Source organism: Pezoporus occidentalis, unplaced genomic scaffold (genome assembly GCF_034315485.1).
Source record: "Pezoporus occidentalis ecotype Australia unplaced genomic scaffold, CSIRO_AGI_Poc_V1 ctg19, whole genome shotgun sequence".
Lineage (NCBI taxonomy): Eukaryota > Metazoa > Chordata > Aves > Psittaciformes > Psittacidae > Pezoporus > Pezoporus occidentalis.
Window position 1 is genome coordinate 11,392,587 of NW_026913748.1, and position 19,084 is coordinate 11,411,670.

Sequence of the window (19,084 nt, forward strand, 5' to 3'; positions counted from 1 at the left end):
CTGTGGGATGATGGTGAGTGAGGAGTCCTATCTTCTGGTCCTGCAGCTTACTTCTGTGTTAGCAAGAAGCAGGACATGAGGAGTGGATCCTGTGTTAGAAATAGGACATGAAGATTGGATTAGTGGAGTGAAACAGCTATTGCTAAGAGCCTAATGTCCACGCTACGCAACTGGGAAGATGGGGGGGGGGGTAGCAATACTTAGCTAATATATCGCTTACCTCAGAAATACTTTGCTGTTGCCTGTAGAGCCTTTTCTGAGAATGAAGCAGTGTCAAGCCGTGTTATGCTGTTCTCTGATGTGTTGTGATAAATGCTGTCACTGGTGAATCACTCCTGGCTGGGGCTCTGATCACCCTCCTGCTAAGCAGCCTGCCCTATTCTTCATGTTCTATACTTGCCATTCTAAGAGACCCGCATGCTCTTTTCACAGGTATAACTTCCCTTTTTGAAGAACTGTGTATCTTAGGGATTTTTCAGCAATACATTAAAAAAAAAAAAAAATTAGTCAAATCTTCTGGAATGGTCTCTCTGGCAAACTACACCTACACCTGCTGAAAAGTCCCAAACAGTAGCAGCAAAATTGAGCTTATGTGTCAGAAACACAACATGGGAAAAATGGCGTGAAGAAGAATGTATGAAAACAGTTTTCCTGGGCCACAGTTGGTTTGCAGTGCATCAATTACAGATCAATTATATACTTGTACTAGGAAGAGTGTGTAAGATTTGCCACTGATATGAGCTGCTCCTTGGTATTATTTCTGTTCATGCATCACTTTACGTAATAATTCTTCCTAAATGATATATGTAAAGCAGGTATATATTTCAAACCCAGAAAAAAAACAAGAGAAAGTAAGGGCAGTCTGAATTGGCTATACAAGCCTATTGAATAACTATTCTCATCACTTCTATCTGAATAAAATTAGGATTGGAAAATCCACTTTTTACTCAATTTTAATTTTGGTATAGCTGCCCAATTTGCAACTGCTGGTAGAAGAATGTTGTTGCCACCATACCAGAATGCTATGTATTAATAGCTTGCACATATTTAAAAAATCTCAGTATATGCTTGAGATTCATTTCATTGGACATTAGCTGTTTTAGATGCCTCTAGTTAGTAGAAAGAGTCTCAAAAGGGACTCCTCCCATCCTATTATTTGGACAAATAGCCCCTGGCCGTTGACTGTGTCTCTGTAGGGAGCCTGAACAATTCATTCAGATGGGTTCAGTCAGCTGCAGATGGTGAAAGCTGTGAAATCAGATATGATGAAATTCCAAACTCTTTGTGGACGGTGATCATTATGCCTGATGATCGATCTATTCAGCATGATTCTCCTTATTTAAAGAATTATTTCATGTTGTTATTTTTCCACTTTATGGGTAACTGCTTTAGCAAAAGTTGTGGATAGAGTTCACCACAGCTTTTGATACTGCTCAGCAGGTTGTTCACTTCTGTTGTATTACATGTATTATTTTTGTCTTCTTTAGTCTTCTGGCACCAGTATTACAGTGGATATTGCTGTCATGGGAGAAGCACATGGGCTCATTACAGATCTTCTGGCAGATCCTTCGCTGCCCCCCAATGTGTGTACTTCACTGAGAACAGTGAGCAACCTGCTTAATACGCAGTTAACCTTCCAGGCCATCCACAAGCCAAGGGTAAACCCTTTGGTGTCCTTCAGTGAGAACTACACCTGCTCCGACTCAGAGGAATGTCCGGAGAAGGGAGAGAAACTAGCTATTCCCAAGGTGGGTACTGGACCCTGTCTGTTGTCTTGTAACTCGTCTGTCCCTAAAGGGACAGCAATGGACTATGTCACTGTGCTTTTTGCTTCTTTGCTTCAGATTAACATTTTATGCACTGATCATACTGTTAATATAAAAGTGACAGCTAAGTAGAATTTAGGTTTCATAGTAAGACAATTCCTGTGTATCCTTCAGCTCATGGCCAGGTTGACTTTGGTTCAGGTATCTTCAGAAGATGATATTGGGCAAAGGATAGCTAACATCATAGGTGGTATGTGTATTTCCTCTCCTCTCCTATTTGGAGCTTAAGAGAGAAGTGATAGGAAGCAGAGCAAGCCACAGCCTTTCAGCATCCAGTCTCACAAGTCTGCTCTATTACTTCTCACGCAGAAATTTCCCTCCCACTCAAAGGATTTGAGGCGCTCCATGTAGGGTGACTGTTCTAGTCAATGAGCAGTGGGGAATTAAGTAGTAATATGGGAAACCTTTTTGCCTACTTTGAAGATTGGAATTTGAAATTCTCTGTGAATTTCAGACTCTTCTTCCTTCCATTAGCTAGAGGTGCAAAACCTGTAGAGGTCAATGAAAAGGTCTGTACTGAGGACCTCCAGGTGCTTTGGATAAAGTTTAGAATGTTGTATGCCAAACAAACAGAAGAGATCACCGTAATACTTAGTATGACAAATATTGTAAGATCATTGTAAGTAGTTTTGAGAAGAAAAAGAGGACTGAACCAAAAAGATGTGTCCATTACTGCCTTGACAGATGGCTTTACAAATGCTCCCGAATCCAACAGGAAATAATCACCCACATTTAGTAAATGAACAACTAGAAGGAACACATCAGCTTTGAAGTAGTTTGAACTGTAGGTTTGTTGCTAATTAGCTGCCCTGCAAGGCTTACATTTCACTTTCGAAACTAAACCAAAATACTTTTGGAATTTTGTACTGCAGTTTCCCTTGTAAAATTAAATACAGTCAGAGTACATTGCACAGGCACAAGCTTTTAGCAGTCCAAATGGCACAGCCAGCATTAATTCTAGCATTTCCCAGCATCTGAATTGCAACACTTGTGATTCTTCCTTTAATATATTTCAGTGTGATGATAATAATTACGCTACTTGCTTATATAGCAGCTGTATGTATGAAAAGGATGTTCACATGTTTTTAAGAGCATTTCCCAGTTTATTTTAGCGTACGTGTCTATCATTGCTGTACTCTAGGCTCTGAGGGGAAAAGTTAAGTGGAAGAACAGTGCCATCACATGAGCAAACGCAGCGAACAGATACCAGTTTGCTGTTGCATAATACCTAGTGAGGAGCAAAGTGAAGGATGAAGAAATGAGTTAATGCTACAGAGAACTAATTTGACTGAAGAATTCACTGACCTAAATGTAGGGTTCATAAGACTAACATCGCAGTCCTTTATTGAAGTGTCTAAATACAGATTTGGGGTCTTTACCTTAACCATCTGATGCTGAACACTTTGGGTAAGGAGGTAATATGTTAACATATTTTTCTGTAAGTTTGAGCTTTAGAACTACAAGTCTCTTCCATTTCATATCTCTTAGCCCTGTGGCAAAGTCAAAATGCTGCATCACAGAGACATACTTATTTTAGCTCTTACCTATATAAATACTTCAGGAAAAGTACAGGGGAAGTATCTTACAGAATTTTAGCATCTGTAACACCAAATCTGGATCCATAAAGGTTCATCATCTTTTATTACCTCTGACTTCAGAAATTTGGAGAAACAATGTGAGTCCTCTTAGTGGAGAAAAGGAAGAGTCAGGTGAAAGAAAAATGCAAGCTGGTCAAGAAGAATCTGCTGTAAATGGTGATGCTTTCTCTAAGCTTTTCAGGAGATGACATACCCCAGAACAAGAAAGTTTACTTTCAATCAGTGATCTTTGCATTGGATAGGTATAGCAGGAAAAAACTTTGGAACTCCCTTTCCTTATTTTTCTTACAGCCTGTCTTACCTTGTGTTTCTTGTTCCATTCATGACAGTTTAAATCACAGAATAGTTGAGGTTGAAAGTACATCTGGATATCATCTCATCCAGTCCCTCAGCTCAAGCATGTTGAACCTGGAGCAGGTTTCTCTAAGCTCAACCTAGAGCTGGTTTCTCAGGAGGTTATCCAGTTTTGAGTATTTCAGTGGATGTAGACTCCACAGCCTCTCTGGGCAATTTCTTTCAGTGTTCAGTCATCCTTGAAGTAAAAAACGCTTTCTTACATTTAAATGTAATTTCTTATATTGCAATTTGTGCCCCATTGCCTCTTGTCCTGTCACTGGACAACACTGAAAAGAGCCTGGCTCCATCTTTTTTACACCCTACCTTCAGGTATTTATGTACATTGGTAAGATGTTCCCTGTGCCTTCTCTTTTTCAGGCTAAGCCATCCCAGCTCTCTCAGCCTTTCCCTTTATGATGGATGCTTCAATCCCTCAGTCAGCTTTGTGGCCTTGATGACTTAAATGCCTTTGGCCACATCTTGTAAGACCAACATTTTTAAAGAGCACAACTATCATTGGCTGACTCCAGCGAGAGCTCCAAGTGTTGAACGTCAGTGGCTATGGGGCTGTAGATGCATAACTTTTTTTAACCTTAAAATAGGGAGGGTGGTCCAGATCCTCTAAGCATTTAAAGCACCAGCTGTGTTGATTTGAATAGACGGCAGGCCCTATAATACCTGAGAGAATACAATACAGATTTAAGGTACTTAAAGTACTTAAGTTGTCAGGCAGAATTAATCAAATGGAAATGGTTTTCTTCTGATGTTTAAAGCTCTTGTACGCCTATATAAACTCTAAGCAACTGATTTCTCTCTAGCGCTTACGGAGAAGTTTGCCTCCAGGACTGCTGAGACGAGTGTCCTCAACTTGGACCACAACAACATCAGCCACAGGATTACCTACACTGGAGCCAGCTCCAGTGAGAAGGGATCGCAGTGCCAGCATCAAACCTCATGAACCATCTTCATCCAGGTTTGTGTCTCTCCTTGGGTGAATTTCTTTGGTTCTGTGCGATGATGTCCCTCATTTAAAAATGCTGACTCCAAAGTGCATTTGAACTACTTGTTCATGCTTCTCTAAAATGTGTTACCAGTGAAGTAGCATTCCCAGTTTTAGTCAGATTATGCCAGAACTATTATTATTATTAGGAACCAAAATAATAAACAAATCTATTCGTGTTAGCAAAGTGCGAAAGCACCAAATTCAAGAAGAGAATTCAGAGCTGTGATAACAGAAGACTCATGTTTTTCTGCAATTCAAAATTTGGTGCCAGTAGTAGAGAAAAAAATAGATAGGACCTGAGAAGGCCCAACATCACCAGTGTTTGCTGTTGGGTATCTTGTGTGACTGCAGCCCCAAAGAACTTTCTCCTGAATATGTAAACCTTTCCTATAGAGGAGGCTCTCGTGTAGGGCACCTAGGGCACCTAGGCGCTCAAGGCAGCAGAGTACCCTGAATATCTGGTGCAATAAAAATACATGATTATGCTAAGCTCCCTTTGTGAGGAGTCCCTTGTATCTCAGTGAGAGTAAATACAAAGAAGCTATAACCAAATGGAAATGTTCTTCAGTCACTGGCCTGTGGTTCTCAGGGTGCTTTTGATTTATACTGTTGATCCCAGACTGTTTACATAGTATGTAAGTATCCTAAGATGGGAATCGGAGGGAGCAGGAGAGCAATTAAATATTGTTGTTGGTCCTTTTCTATGGATGTTATATAACTCTGCGTGATGAGCCAACTAAGCAGGCTATCAATTCTTCCTGCGTTTAATGTAGCCAATTATATTATGTATAATTATAGCTCTGTCTCAAGCCTCCCAGCCTAATGTTTGCAGTTCTTCTTTTACAGTAGGAGAAACAATGGGTATTCCAGAAAGGGGAAAAATCAGTCCTATAAGTCTAGCTTTAAGCATTTTGGCAGACCAAAACAGATTTGCTTTCAAGGAAAAGAATTTTGAACTGAAGGAAAAAAAATATCTTGATTATCTGCCAGTTCACCCGTACTAAATTCAAGCTTGCCACAGGTAACAGAGAAAGAAAGATTTCGTGGCTTGAAGGGTAGGACAGGGAAAATTACACTGGAATTACATGCAGCAGATTCTACAGTTACAAAATTTGCATGTTTTTCAACAGTCTGGGGCATCGCCTCTGAGATCTCTGTAGTTGAATATATGCAAAAATCCCCTGTTCTTAAGATTAGCAATCCTGTACACTTCCAGGCCTACATCACTAAACTGGTAAGACATGGCCCTCCTATGGTTTCAAATGGTTTGGGAAGGACAATAAAGCTTCCTCATTCCTTTCCTCAGTCACTTCTATATGCAGTGATTCTCCCTTAAGAAGTTGGAGAATGTGGTTTGGGAGGGTTGGTTTGGTTTTTCTTTACAGTGGGACAGTGTGTTATACTTTTTCTGTCCATTAAAAAACAAAACCACAAAACAAAAAAAATAAAACACAGCTGGATTCTTTCTTTGTCTTGCTTCACCACAGATTGGGCCAATGAAGACAACCAGCAAATATTTTTGTAGGTAGTACTTGCTGATCCAAAACAAAAAGGTGTACATAGACTTAAGACACTGTTACATGCTTTTTGTTTCAGAACACTTCTTTTTCAAATTTAGCCAGGACTAGGCTGGTTTGAAAGGCTGTCTTCTTCCATGCATGTCATCACATCATCTGGATGTGAGGCTATGAGGAGAAATGTGGAGCCTGAGAGGCCACTCACAGAGAGCAGATCTGTCCAGAGAAGTTATAAGCCTCATCAGGTATCACTGCCCATGACAGTGGGTTGGAAATAGATATCTTAAGATCCTTTCCAACCCTAACTATTCTATGATTCTATGATCATGAGAGCCATCCTACATCCATGCAAACAGCTGACATAGGATAGATGTCATTCAAGAAAACAATGATAAATACAATTCTCTTGCTTTGCAGAAGTATTTGGCCTCTTCTCATACACAGTTGCAGCCTGAAGGCTGAAAGCACATATGCATCCTGTTGTAGGGGACCAGCATTTGTACCCCACAAACACAGACACAGGCACCCTATTTTCCTTCAGTGAGTTTCTCTTGGATTGGTGACCAGTGTCTTCAGGGACTGTCAACAGAATTTTTTCTTGAGATGGAGCTGGTGTTTCAGTTGGCTAGAGTGTAAAGTGCTTCACCCAGAGAACAGGCACACCACTAGCAGCAGCAATGCAGGGCTCTTCTGAGCCTCTTCCAGCCTCCTGAGGAGCAAATCCAGTGCCCAAAGGGTTACTGAGTATCTGCCTTGGTGGTTGCAGCAGAGTCGTCAAGGAAGCTGATTTTTCAGTTACTCTGAGAACTTCTGACACTTCTGGCTCTTGTAAGGAGGCGTTAAAAGAGGGTATGAATTTAACTTATTTCAAGTCAACTTGCAAGCCTCTTTGTACTGTCAGAACAATATGACAAAGACATCTTTGTATAAATAAAGTGAATAGGCCTCAGCACTGAAGGAAGTCCAGCTTTGGAGTGTCTTGTAAATATTTTTGCTGAATACAATACTGAGGGCCTCACAAAAAGCAGTTCAGCCAGCAGATAGATGCTGCTTTCCTCATCAGATTTTATACTATCTCAGTTTTGTGTACTTCTTGCAGTGGCTTCTAGCTTCTTAAGATCTGTCATTGAGTTTTTTCAGTGTGTCAAACAATGCTTGTTTGTGCTCTGGTTTTGCAGTAGTGATTCCTGGAACAGTTCAATTCTGATGACAATCACGAAGAGCAGGTCCTTCTCCACCTCCTACACCATGTCTTCTACCAACCACCTGAATACCAAAAGGCAGAGCCGGCAAGGTGAGTGGGCATCCGTGGCTCTGTCAGGCTCACTGCAGCTGCTTTTCCATGACTAGTACATGCAGCTGCTTTTGATCTCTGTCCAATCTGTGACTTTTCTAAAATATAGTTATTTCCTTTTTTTCTAAAAAAAAAAAACAACCCTCAGTGGCTTAAAATAATACATCTTATAGTGATGCTATTGTAAATGTTTTGACTTTTATGATTCATAGAGGCTAGTCATGGTATGATGCAACAAGTGTTGTGATTTATGTCCATGTAATTCCCTTTATGACAACAGGGCTGAGAAGAGTGTTTTCTATAACATTTGTTAGATTAACTTTCTGTGTATTTTGCCTGAGATTCCCTGAAGCACAACCTACATAATGCCATTTGGAGCTATAGGCAGCAACTGACCCATCTTATGCAAACATATCCAAGACAAAGCTGTTATAAATCAGTGATCTATCTCTGATGTATTTTCATTGTTGAGAAAGTCCAGATAGTTCTTACTGATTTTTAGAGGTGAGAAATATGGGGTTTGTTACCCAGGTTTTTGGGCCTTTAAAAAATTACTCCAGTTTTAACTGAGGGAAAGAAATTGAGAAGGTGGCTTCTTAATTGATTATGAAATGTGCAGTATGACAGCCATGAAGCAGCCTTAATCCAGAGTAATGTGGTTCTCTTCCTTGTACAAATGCAGGATAAAGTAATGTTTACCCATGCTTTAACTCGCAGTTCAAAATGATCACAAGGCCTTCCTTTTTTAAATCAGCCCATGGAATAATGTTGAGATAATGTTACCCAGAGATACTGACCACCCAGACATCAGATGGAAACTGATAGATGCCTGAGGCCTGACGTTGGAAAAGTCAGAGAATCCTAATTTAGAGATGGGTTTGAGGATATGGCTGCACAATTATCCTGCGTACCCAGCACTGTCACATCACATCTCCTTTTCAAACTGAAGAGTTTATTTAGTCTCCTTGTACAGACGCTGCCTTGTTATACCGCAGTGAAGATTAGGTAGCAAAGCATAATCTTAAAAGGTAATAGGCATATAGGCAAACGAATAAAATTGAACCAGGAAAATAATGAAAACAAAGTACCAGGTATCCAGGAATTAGAACAAAACAAATCCATTTTAAGACGTGATTTTTTGGAGATTAACCCATTAATTTGAAGGGGGGGAGGTGTTTATAATATTTTATACTTGGAAAACAAGACTTACTAACTCTGTCAGTAAATTTTACCTTTGTCCTGCTTCCAAAAAGTGTTAGTAGTCATGCGTCTTTCCTGAATACATAAACTCCCATGTGATGGAGAGCTCCATTCCTTCGCAAGTAATTCCTAAGGGCACCAATTGATAGGAGTAAAAATTCTGGCTCAGCATTTTATGCAGAGGATTGATACTTTCATGTTTTAGACTGTTTACAATCATGCATTTTTACTTACAGTTTTGTGTTCCAACTAAAGAATTGCTTCAATTTGCAAAAATGATTGCTTCAAAACTTAATACAAATTAGACTTTTATATATTAGCACAATTGGCAATATATAATAATTCTTGGTAGAAGCTGATATAGCTAAATCTATAATCTGTTAATTTATAAAATGTGTCTGCATGCATGAAAGCATTTTGGAATACTGCTAGCTGTACTTTGGTAAAATTCTGGGGTAAGCTCGAGCTTTTTATATGTAATTTCAAATCACACTGAAGTTACTCTTTTATTTCTTCAACACTGCACATGTGTAAAAGTTCTGAAGGACCTAAGCAGATGGATGTACTTAAAAAAATTCTGCCTATATTGTTATTCTTCTCTTGGTTGTTCAATATTCTTTGCTGTAGCAAGACACATTTTCTCTCACTGCTGCCAATAAATAGTTAAATGTTGGCTTATTGAAACTAGGTTTGCATTTCTCCAGTAAATTCGTTTTTTTTAGGTTACCTACTCTGGCAAATTACTCTTAAAAAAAAAACAAAACAAAACACATCACAAACAAAAAAACCCATACAAACGAACAAACAACACAGCCAAAAGTATTTCCAGAGATGTGAGCCCAGACTAGCAGCAGAAAGCCAGCTGTGATTAGAAACATTCTTGTGAAAATTGCTTTTTAAATTCCCAGGACTTGCTTTAAATTGTTGAAAGATGACCATATTTATTGTATTCTCTAGCGTTCATGAAGATTACCTGGTAATATATAGTTCAAAAATAGAAAATACTCCAACTCAATCCCCTGTGCAACTAACAGACTGTGAAATGTTTTTAAACGCATATTTTTGTTGGAAAGAAAGCAGATATCTCAGAGGATTAGTAAATGCGAAACAGGCTTTGTGTATTCTAAAGCAATTTCTATATGTCATGGCCATCTGATAACTTTTTAATTGCTCCGTAGGCTGTAGGTTTCTGTTCTCAAGACTAGTGTAGTATCCTAGTTGCAGTCACTGAATTAAGACAGTAATACATACCACATGTTTGCTGAAGATCTCAAAACTCAGACTTAGAAGATCTCAAAATTACAGTGTATTAACTGCCAGGGATCATTTTTAACTCCTGATTTATCAACAGTAAATCATATCTTAACCTCATATCACAGTAAGTTGTTATCAGGAAAAAACACTGGAGCTGTACTTATATATCCTGCAAGGTTAGTATTTAAAAAATTTAGATCAACATATTGCCTTATTCTAAGATAATTTTTGTGCCTGGAATGTATTTAAATAGTGGGCACAATTCAAACATAAAACCAGTTAAAGTATCTAAGTTCATTATATCATTTGGCTTTGAAGATGAATATGCTAAATGAACTGGGGCTGAGTTCCTACAAACTTTTGTATAGGAGGTAAGTCAATTTACATGCATTTCCTTTTAAGATAGATTATGTTTTCTTATCTGTGCTTTATTGTGAATGGGACCTTTTTGTCTGAGATTAGAAAATGTAAATAGACTCAAAAAGAAGACAGCACTTCATCTCAAACACTGGACTACCTGATGCATTTCATCTTGGCAGTGATGCTTAGGTAAAATAGGACAGAGAGAACTACATCTTGCTAGTGTTCACACGTGGATATTGCAGTTTCTGATACACTAGCTTGGGAGTACAATACCATGTGGTACAGGTAATGGTCACAAGTATTCCATAGTGAGCCACAGATAGTGAAAAATAAACTCAAGATGCATGAGGTCAAGGCTGAAATCTGTGAGGAATGCAGAAATGGCACCAGAAGTGCATATTTTATATTCATATTATGTATGACTAGTAACATTTGCTTTTTTGTTTTTTGCTAGTCTTCAAACATGTAGAAATTCAGATTTGTTGGGAACATGTGTAAGCCTTTCTTGTCTCTCCTTTTCAGATGGAGACATTGAAGCACAGAGAAACTGCAGATGGGTCTGGAAGCTGCCTATTTGGCGGTTTCTGTCACTAGAGCATGTTGATACCAATAGTCATGCCACTAATGTATGTCTTTCATTTCATGCCTGCCAGTTAGTGCATCCTGCTCAACAGGGAAAATATGCTTCATATTTTGAGCCAAACCTTCAGCAGGTAGAAGAGGCTGATATTAATGGAGCTTCATGTCTCTATGACAGCAGTGGGCTTGGCTCAGAGTGAAGGAGGGTTTTCTCTTATTTTTCTATTTGGAAGCTATGCTGGTACCCATGCATCTCAAAAGGTGTATTTCTGCACAGTGAACTCATACAACCATCTGCCACTTCTGTTGATTGATAAGACTTTTCTTTTGTCTTGCCAGGTATCCCGCCAAATATTTCACCTCTATCCTCCCCATGCCATTCACCAATTCAGGGGACGCCTGCCACAAGTCCTACTGGAAAAACATCTTCTGTGTCATTTCCAGACTACAGTGATATTGACACCAAGCAAGGCTTAAAGCCACACAAAGTCTTGACTTCTACTCAGAGTGCCCCTAGCCTGTCAGACCCTATTACCAGTCACTCTGTCATCTGCAGCAGGTAAGATAGTAATTTCACATGCATTAGAGTAATTTCATGTTGCTCTCATGAACAAGTTCCTTTGGCTCACATGCAAGTTTTTGTGATTTGCTACAGAATCGTGTATTGCTATTTCAGTATATTTAAGCGTTTCTTAGTACGTGAGTAATCATGTAGATTGATGCTACAAGGTGCTTTTAAAGTGCAAGATGGTTAGCTACCTTTGCTTTTACTCGTGTCTGATGCACAGTCTGATTAATAAATTTATCAGTAGCTTACAGATCCCAAAGCTGGATTTCTCACAGCATGCCCTTAACATGAACAGTCACTTTCAGGTCACAAGCAGAATCTTTCAGAGCAGGCACCTGATGTTTGATAGAAAAATCTGACTGGTAGGGTCTAAAAGCTGCTGGCCTGCAGCCTTCTGATAAAGATGTGCCAACAGTGCCTGAAGACTACTGAATTTTGAGTGCTCTCTCAGGAAGACTGGTTCCTGTTCTCCCTAGTTAGATTATGTAGCACTGGGATTTATTTATTTATTTTTTTTAAATCAACTACATCCAAGTTCTTTCTACAGTTATAATTTCACACTTTAGAGCAGCCCATTATCAGATGACACAGACCTGCTCTGCAAAATCAGCATTTTGGAAAGAAAGTTGGTCTGCTTATCTTCTCAAAAGGACTCAGTTGCTGGATTAAATTACTGGACTTTGCAGTATGTCCCCTGTTCAGAATAGTGGGATACACTGGTATTCAGAATCCTGTTCCAGTGCAGTTTTGAGGTTACCTTACTCATTAGATGTTACTTTGCGAGTGGTTTGTGATTATTGGCTAGCCAGTGGACATTATCTGAGGCTGGGTTAAATGTTACCAAGTTTGTCTATCTTCAGAAACAGTTTTTCGTTTCTGGCTTTTGCCACATGACTTTGGATGTGTCTCAGTATGCTGGGCTAGATAGTGGGTGTCAGAAAGTCGGAATTGAGACTGCAAGTTTGTTCGAGGGAGTCATTCCCACTAGAATTCAATCCTGACAGGCTTTTAAGACATATTTAGGTGACTAAATAGAAACTAAGCACTTTCGAATAAATAGAAACCAAGTGCTTTTAAAAGTTTTCCAAAGGCATTGCAAAACTGGGGACATGCACTGATTCATTTGAAATGAAAGCTATTACATATAAGAAAAATACTATAAACATGCTACTGTCATATTAAACTGTTCCTTTATTACTCCTTCAACAAAATATTATTGGTTTAACTAGTAACAGTTATCTGTGGAAGCCTTCTATTGAAAAGAACAGTTAATAGTTGTATAAAAAATGTCAAAAAAAGCAGCAATGTAAAGTTGTAGATAGTAATGAAATATATTTATTTATATGTGTAGCCTTTGATTTCTGTGTAATCATTGGTAAAATGCTCTTAAGCTTTTATGTGGCTGCTCTTTTGCATGATTGTGGGTTGTGTGGCATATTTAGGTTCTTAATTTCCTTGTTTCAAGTGCTTAAGCTGTGTAGGCATTACATGTAGTTACACTGCTTAGACTTTGTTCTTGATTATTTGAAACATACATATTATTTAAAATATTGTGGTGTAATGACTGCTATTAGGATTGGCATCCACTAATTATCATGTTCCTTTATTGTCCATTGGAAGATCAAATAGAGATGTCATATCCACAGATTAAAGCTGAGCCACCAGCACATAAATAATGCTCTCCTTAGTAATGTAAGCACAATTTAAGAAAAAAAAAGGAAAAAAACCCAAAACAACAATACTCCCCCCCCCCAAAAAAAAGAACAAACACCCCCCACAGAAATTAAATGGCTAAGACAAGCTAAGAGAGTTAAATTAACAGAAACTGGAAATAGGTCTTCCGATGTTTGAACTTTCACATCATAGATTGCTAGTCTTCATGGTATGCAATCCCCTACATTTACTGCCAAAAAAGATGCCTTGCTAGGAAATAATACCAAGTGAGCAAACCTCTACCACCAACAACCCAATCTCTCCCCCAACAATAACAAAGGAGGAAGTGAACTTTTGATGGGTTCAGTGCCTTATATCAGATCCACCCAGGCAGTGGCATCCAGGCAGCAGTTTTACTGTACTTTTTTTCACTTGAGAAGTGAAATGTGGTAGGACAGCAGAGTTCTGCATTAAACAAGAACATATACCAGGCAATGCTGTTAAAATAACTTCTAAATAATAATTTTTAATTCTGCTTAGTGGATGATGCAGGAATCCTGTGGGGAAAAAAGTTAAACCATCCTGTGTTTAAAAAGTATATTATAATGCTTGTGCATGAAGGGGATTAAGTTAAAGTTGCATGGGCACATTTACCTCTGACATAGAGCAGATTTCAAGTGCTCTACTAGGTAACTCAGTAATTTTTTTTCTTAATATAGTATTTTATGTGGACCATGCATAATAAATCAGTGAGTTTGCATATGTTCTGGAAATAAAGAGGTACACTCATAATGGCACAAAATCCTTGTAACATTACAACCAATCAAAGGTTCTTTTTCTCTTACTTTTTGACTTGTTTGCCTTGACCTTATAGAAACCACAAGAAATGTGGGAGAAAGAAATTAATAGGTTTTTTTTTTCATCTTGTTCATAAAACTGAGTGATGCAAGATTTATTTGCTTGGCTGTGTACTGCAGTTATCATTGTATACAGATTTGTATTTTTATTTAATTTTTTTTCAGGAATTCATTACATTTTCAGGGCATACCAAGCTCCAGAATACGTTTTGGATGGCCCAGTCAAAAGCCACCTGGAAAGCCAGAGAAAGCAATGTTAAGGTGTCATTTCTTCATGGACAGATTTGATATAATACTGCTAAGTGATGCTTCAGATTCATGAAGTTCTCTCATGTTTTCATGAGATGTCATGATACATATCCTTCAGGACCTAGACTCAATTTACTGGGACCTTGTAATTTTAAATGTTCCAGCTGGTATTGAGTTCACATTCAGGGTTTAAAGGGAATCACACACAAGGAATAAAGCGTTTTAATAGAAGGGAAGAGCCAGTCATTTGGAAAGGCCATGATATTGTGATCCCACGATATCTTTCTGTTCTGGGAATAATGAAGCAAACTCTGTTTTCTAATTTCATTGCTAAATGTCTAAATGTCAGATCATGCACCTTATGCTCTGTCCAAAAACCCCTTTAGTAGTGATGTACTTGGTGTGTTGTCACTGAAGCAGTGGCAAAATGCCTTCTTTCTTAAGAGGAACATATTCAAGTTTTGAGGAAGAAAAGGAGAGTAAAGCCACATGATGACTGTGTTCAAGTTGCATTATATAAAATTTCATGGCACTCTGGCAAATTTTCGTTGTTTTAATTCATGTTTATAGGACAGCTGTAGTACATAACCAGGGAATTTATCTTTTTTTTAACTGATACACTTAGAGAATAAAAAATGCATTTAAAAGAAACCCAAACATATGGCATAGGTTTACCATAGGCAACGTAGATTTAATGGTGGTGGCCAGTTAACCCAACATCTTTATATTGTTGGTTTTTACATTCCTAGCTTCCAATAAACTGCAGCTCACTCTTGTAATTTTGTCTGGAGAATGCACTCTGTAATATAGCTTATACTGTACGACATAATCTCACACTTGTCAGCAGGACATAATTTTACATAAGACTCTCTCATGTGCATGGTTCTTTATATTGTGCATGTTTCTTGATTTATTTCAGCTGTGGCAGACCCTATACTCAAATAGAGGCCAGTGATGGGACACTAGATAGAAATGGTGGTACCACACACACCCTGAACAGAACAGGTAATTTTTTTGTCCATCAAAAACTTCTCATCCCTTAAAATTCAGTAGTCATTCACTGAAAGGGCAGATATGCCTGTCTGTCATAAAAGAAGATCGTACATAGCTGAGTCCATGCAAATTGTCTTTGAGGCTTCTTTCTATTTTGTATATGCAACATGCAAAATCCTAATGAAGAATAGAGTTAAAATATGAGGGGGATATGGTTTTCCTCATCTAACCTTGTCAGTTCAAATAATGGTCCTTAAAATTTTTCTCACTCTTCAATCCCTGATCCCATTTTTTTGCACTCTGCAGGGTATACGCTTTAATGCCTTTGGACAGATTGTCTGTCTTTGTACCCAGCCAAGCAGCACATATGTATTATGAGTCAGAGATCCTGTTGCCATTATTCAGAAGGTCACAGAATGACTTTGATGCAGTCCTTGCTGTTAACACAACAAGCCTTGTGATTTGTTTTGTAGATGATCCTGCGCAAGCCACTTCTGATTATGAGACCAACAACAGTGACAGCAGTGATATCGTACAAAATGAAGATGAGACAGATTGCTCCAAAGAGCAGACATGTAAGGCATCCGTCTGTAGGACGTACACGCCTGAGACCATCATTCTGCATCCCTTGATACCACCTGAGGTAGCTTGTTTAAGTTGCACTCACACAATAGATGAAGGAGAGGGGAGAAATAAACAAAACACCCAAACCGCCCCCCAAAAAACCCTTAGAATTGTCTAAAGACTGTAACCACAGTTTTAAGCAGCAATTGCAGCAGGTTTCTACCTTGCAGTAGGATTGTCTTTCAAGAATGGAAAGGAACCATTGAAATGTGTGACAGCTGCTAAGCACTGGCCACTTGTGAAACACTAACCATCTATTTCAATGAATAAGTACAAGTTTATGGATTCATTATAAGTCATTTCTGAAATATTTGGCTTCTGTGTTAGCCTGGCTTTAAAGGGAATGGATTGCAAGGAAGAGAAATTATCTGCTCAGACTACCAGCATGATATATAGTCTTCCTGTTCAGCCTTCTCAGTGGCCTTGTAATCTTAATATATACAATGATCCTTATTTTAACATAAATTAACACTTTTCTGAGGGCGCTGGCATAATGTTGTTGGTGGTGGATGTCTTGAACATAGGAACATTGCGGTATGCTGAACAAGGGCTGATCTTCTCATGACTGCTGTATTCAGCTGTAATCTTGATCAAGATGGAGAGGGAAAGCTTTGTTTAGTTAAATTTTCAACAGCCTATTTTGCAACTGCATTAATAACTTCAAGTTGGCTTGAGCTCTTGAAAAAAATTATTGTAATCTGTTGGAGTTGGACGTGTTGAAAGAAGGCATTTTTCTTGAGATATTTTGGTATTTACTCATCTACAGTTTCTTAGTAATAATGAAATTCAACAAAGTGTAGAGGGAGAAATGTGAAAGGAAGGGCACAACCCATCTTTTATTTCCAGACCTTGAAAAACAGGTAGGTTTCAGTTTAAGAAGTACAAGTTTTCACTTGGACTGAGCTCCATTATGTGTGTTAGATTGTAATGAATACAGACGTAGAAACTGAGCACTTTTTCCTCTGTACTGCAGCATATTTTACAATGAAGAAAACATTTCCTTTGGAAATGAATGAATGATTCCCATGAATGAACAAATGAATGTGTCTCATGGATAAGTTCAGAGGCTGATGTTTCATACACAGACATTCTTATTCATTCAAGTGAAACAAACTATAAAGAAGAGTGGCTAACTGCAGGGGTAGTAGAAATGGGGACATCTTCACTGAGCTGAGCAAAGCACCAACAACTTATAGAAGATGCTAATGTGACCTTAGTTTTTAAGAGTGGAAGTTTTTGCATGAGATGTTTCACAGAACTGAATTTCCTCTTTATTCTGATTTTTGAACAGGACAAGCCTGTACTTGCTCCGGAGCCTCTGGTTATGGACAACTTGGATCCCCTGATGGAGCAGCTAAATAGTTGGAACTTCCCAATTTTTGATTTGGTGGAAAAAATCGGAAAGAAGTGTGGTCGGATTCTCAGTCAGGTGAGAAGGGTGTCCTATCTGCAGAAACTGGCTAGATAATTGACAGATTTAGACAAAGTAGTGTTAAGACCCATTGTCCTTACAAGGTCATCAACCCATGAATTGTGATTTATGCCACCTAATTCAAAGCTGCCATTATGAACTTCATCTCATTACACCCTTTAGTTTTAAATTTATATACTTTAAAATTTTAAAATGTGAAATTAAAATAGACACACATATTTTTCCTGGTTTTCTCTGCCAATGAGTTTACGTAAACCTTTCCGAATATTCTTTTCTATCTGCAGGAGGTGCTGCCACCCTCTATTGAATTTTTTGTGAAAGGATTTCTCATGGGTTTCAGCATGGGAGGGCTAAACTGTAAATACATTCAGTTGCTGGAGGAAATACAAAAATTTTGTACCTTTTTTATACTGGAGATTTCAGGCTGTGCAAGAAAGAAGGGTTTCAGGAAGTGGGAATGAAAATAGTCCTTTCTATATTCCCTCACCTTTAAAAGGTCAGCACTTTAATAATAAATTCATGTCATTATACATAGGGAAGACTAATTTACTGTGAATCAGGATGTGAGATCTTTCTAGACTTTCTTTCAACTGTTATTTTTTCATTCCCTCCTGTAAGTTGAATGCAGGTACTGACACAGCCCATATCTACCCAGCACAGTGTCACTTCTAGAACCACTTTCTTGGATGAATTTTCTACTGTGTTATGCCCCTTTTCCTTGCACACTGACAAAACAGCCTCTTTTTCTTACAGAAAAACAGCAAAGTAATTATTGTTATGTAGGGATGGAAGGGGAAAAAAACAAACCACAAAACAAAGCAACAAGAGAATCTGACTGATCTAGGATCACTTTACAAGGCATTATGTAGTGATGAGTCCTGGAAAGAAGAGATTATATAATAGGTATAATGTGGGATAATTAACACTCCCCACAAACACAGAGGTTGGTGTGTCACGCACATCTCAGTGCAATGAGCTCCAGAGAATGCTGTATCAAATCTTGGTCCCTTGGTGTTTAACTATTATTCAGCTAGATTCAATTATCCAGTGGTCAACCAGGAAAACCAAAGCATGAATTCGAATATATCCTGTGGTCTTCCTTTTATTGTTCTTTAGCTTGGCAAGTAACTTCTGTGTTTAACCAGTCTGCAAGCTCTCTAGGTTGATTTTAGAGAAATAGGCAAACTATGGCTGGATGGGGATATTGATATAAATTCAGTGATAATTACTGAGGCACTTGCATTAGATAACAAGCATTAGATAGTGATTAAAATGCTTTTCTAGAGCGTATTTTTTTCATATTTTTTTTCTAGCAGCATAGAATGAAAAATGAAACATAAGGAAAAAGAGAACTCTTTATTTAATGGCATATCTAACAGTTTGGACGAGCAAAATCTTGTTCTGGTTTTACATGGGTACCTCTATATGTTTCAAACGTTTTGCCAAGCTGCATAGTTCTGTACCTCTCAGTACAATTCCCTTGTGCACTAAATTTGCACTGAAGGTCCACACTCTGATTCCCAACATCTGCTCTTTGCACAGCTTCTGAGCATGTTACCCATTTTGCAGTGCTGCAAAATAAGACCTGTGAAATAAAATAGGGAAGCTTTAATAAATAGTATTTCTGATATTTGTGATCAAAATTCAACATTTTTCTGTAGCAGCTGCTTGTAATAACTCCCACTCCCTAAGAGCAGAATGTGGCAAGTTCAACTTTGTTCATGAAATAAAGATAGAT

The 19,084-nt window shown here is 38.3% G+C and overlaps 1 protein-coding gene across 3 annotated transcripts in view; it reads left to right on the forward strand.

The window, feature by feature from the left end:
- The window catches only part of PDE3A (phosphodiesterase 3A), a 250,957-nt gene that overhangs the window by 208,486 nt on the left and 23,387 nt on the right, over positions 1-19,084 (forward strand). For all 3 annotated transcript variants that reach the window (XM_062616778.1, XM_062616779.1, XM_062616780.1), the window contains 7 exons: positions 1,488-1,748; positions 4,579-4,733; positions 7,459-7,574; positions 11,310-11,529; positions 15,217-15,302; positions 15,764-15,933; positions 17,206-17,343. In XM_062616778.1, coding sequence (XP_062472762.1) covers positions 1,488-1,748; positions 4,579-4,733; positions 7,459-7,574; positions 11,310-11,529; positions 15,217-15,302; positions 15,764-15,933; positions 17,206-17,343 — 1,146 coding nt within the window. The remainder of the gene's footprint in view (positions 1-1,487; positions 1,749-4,578; positions 4,734-7,458; positions 7,575-11,309; positions 11,530-15,216; positions 15,303-15,763; positions 15,934-17,205; positions 17,344-19,084) is intronic.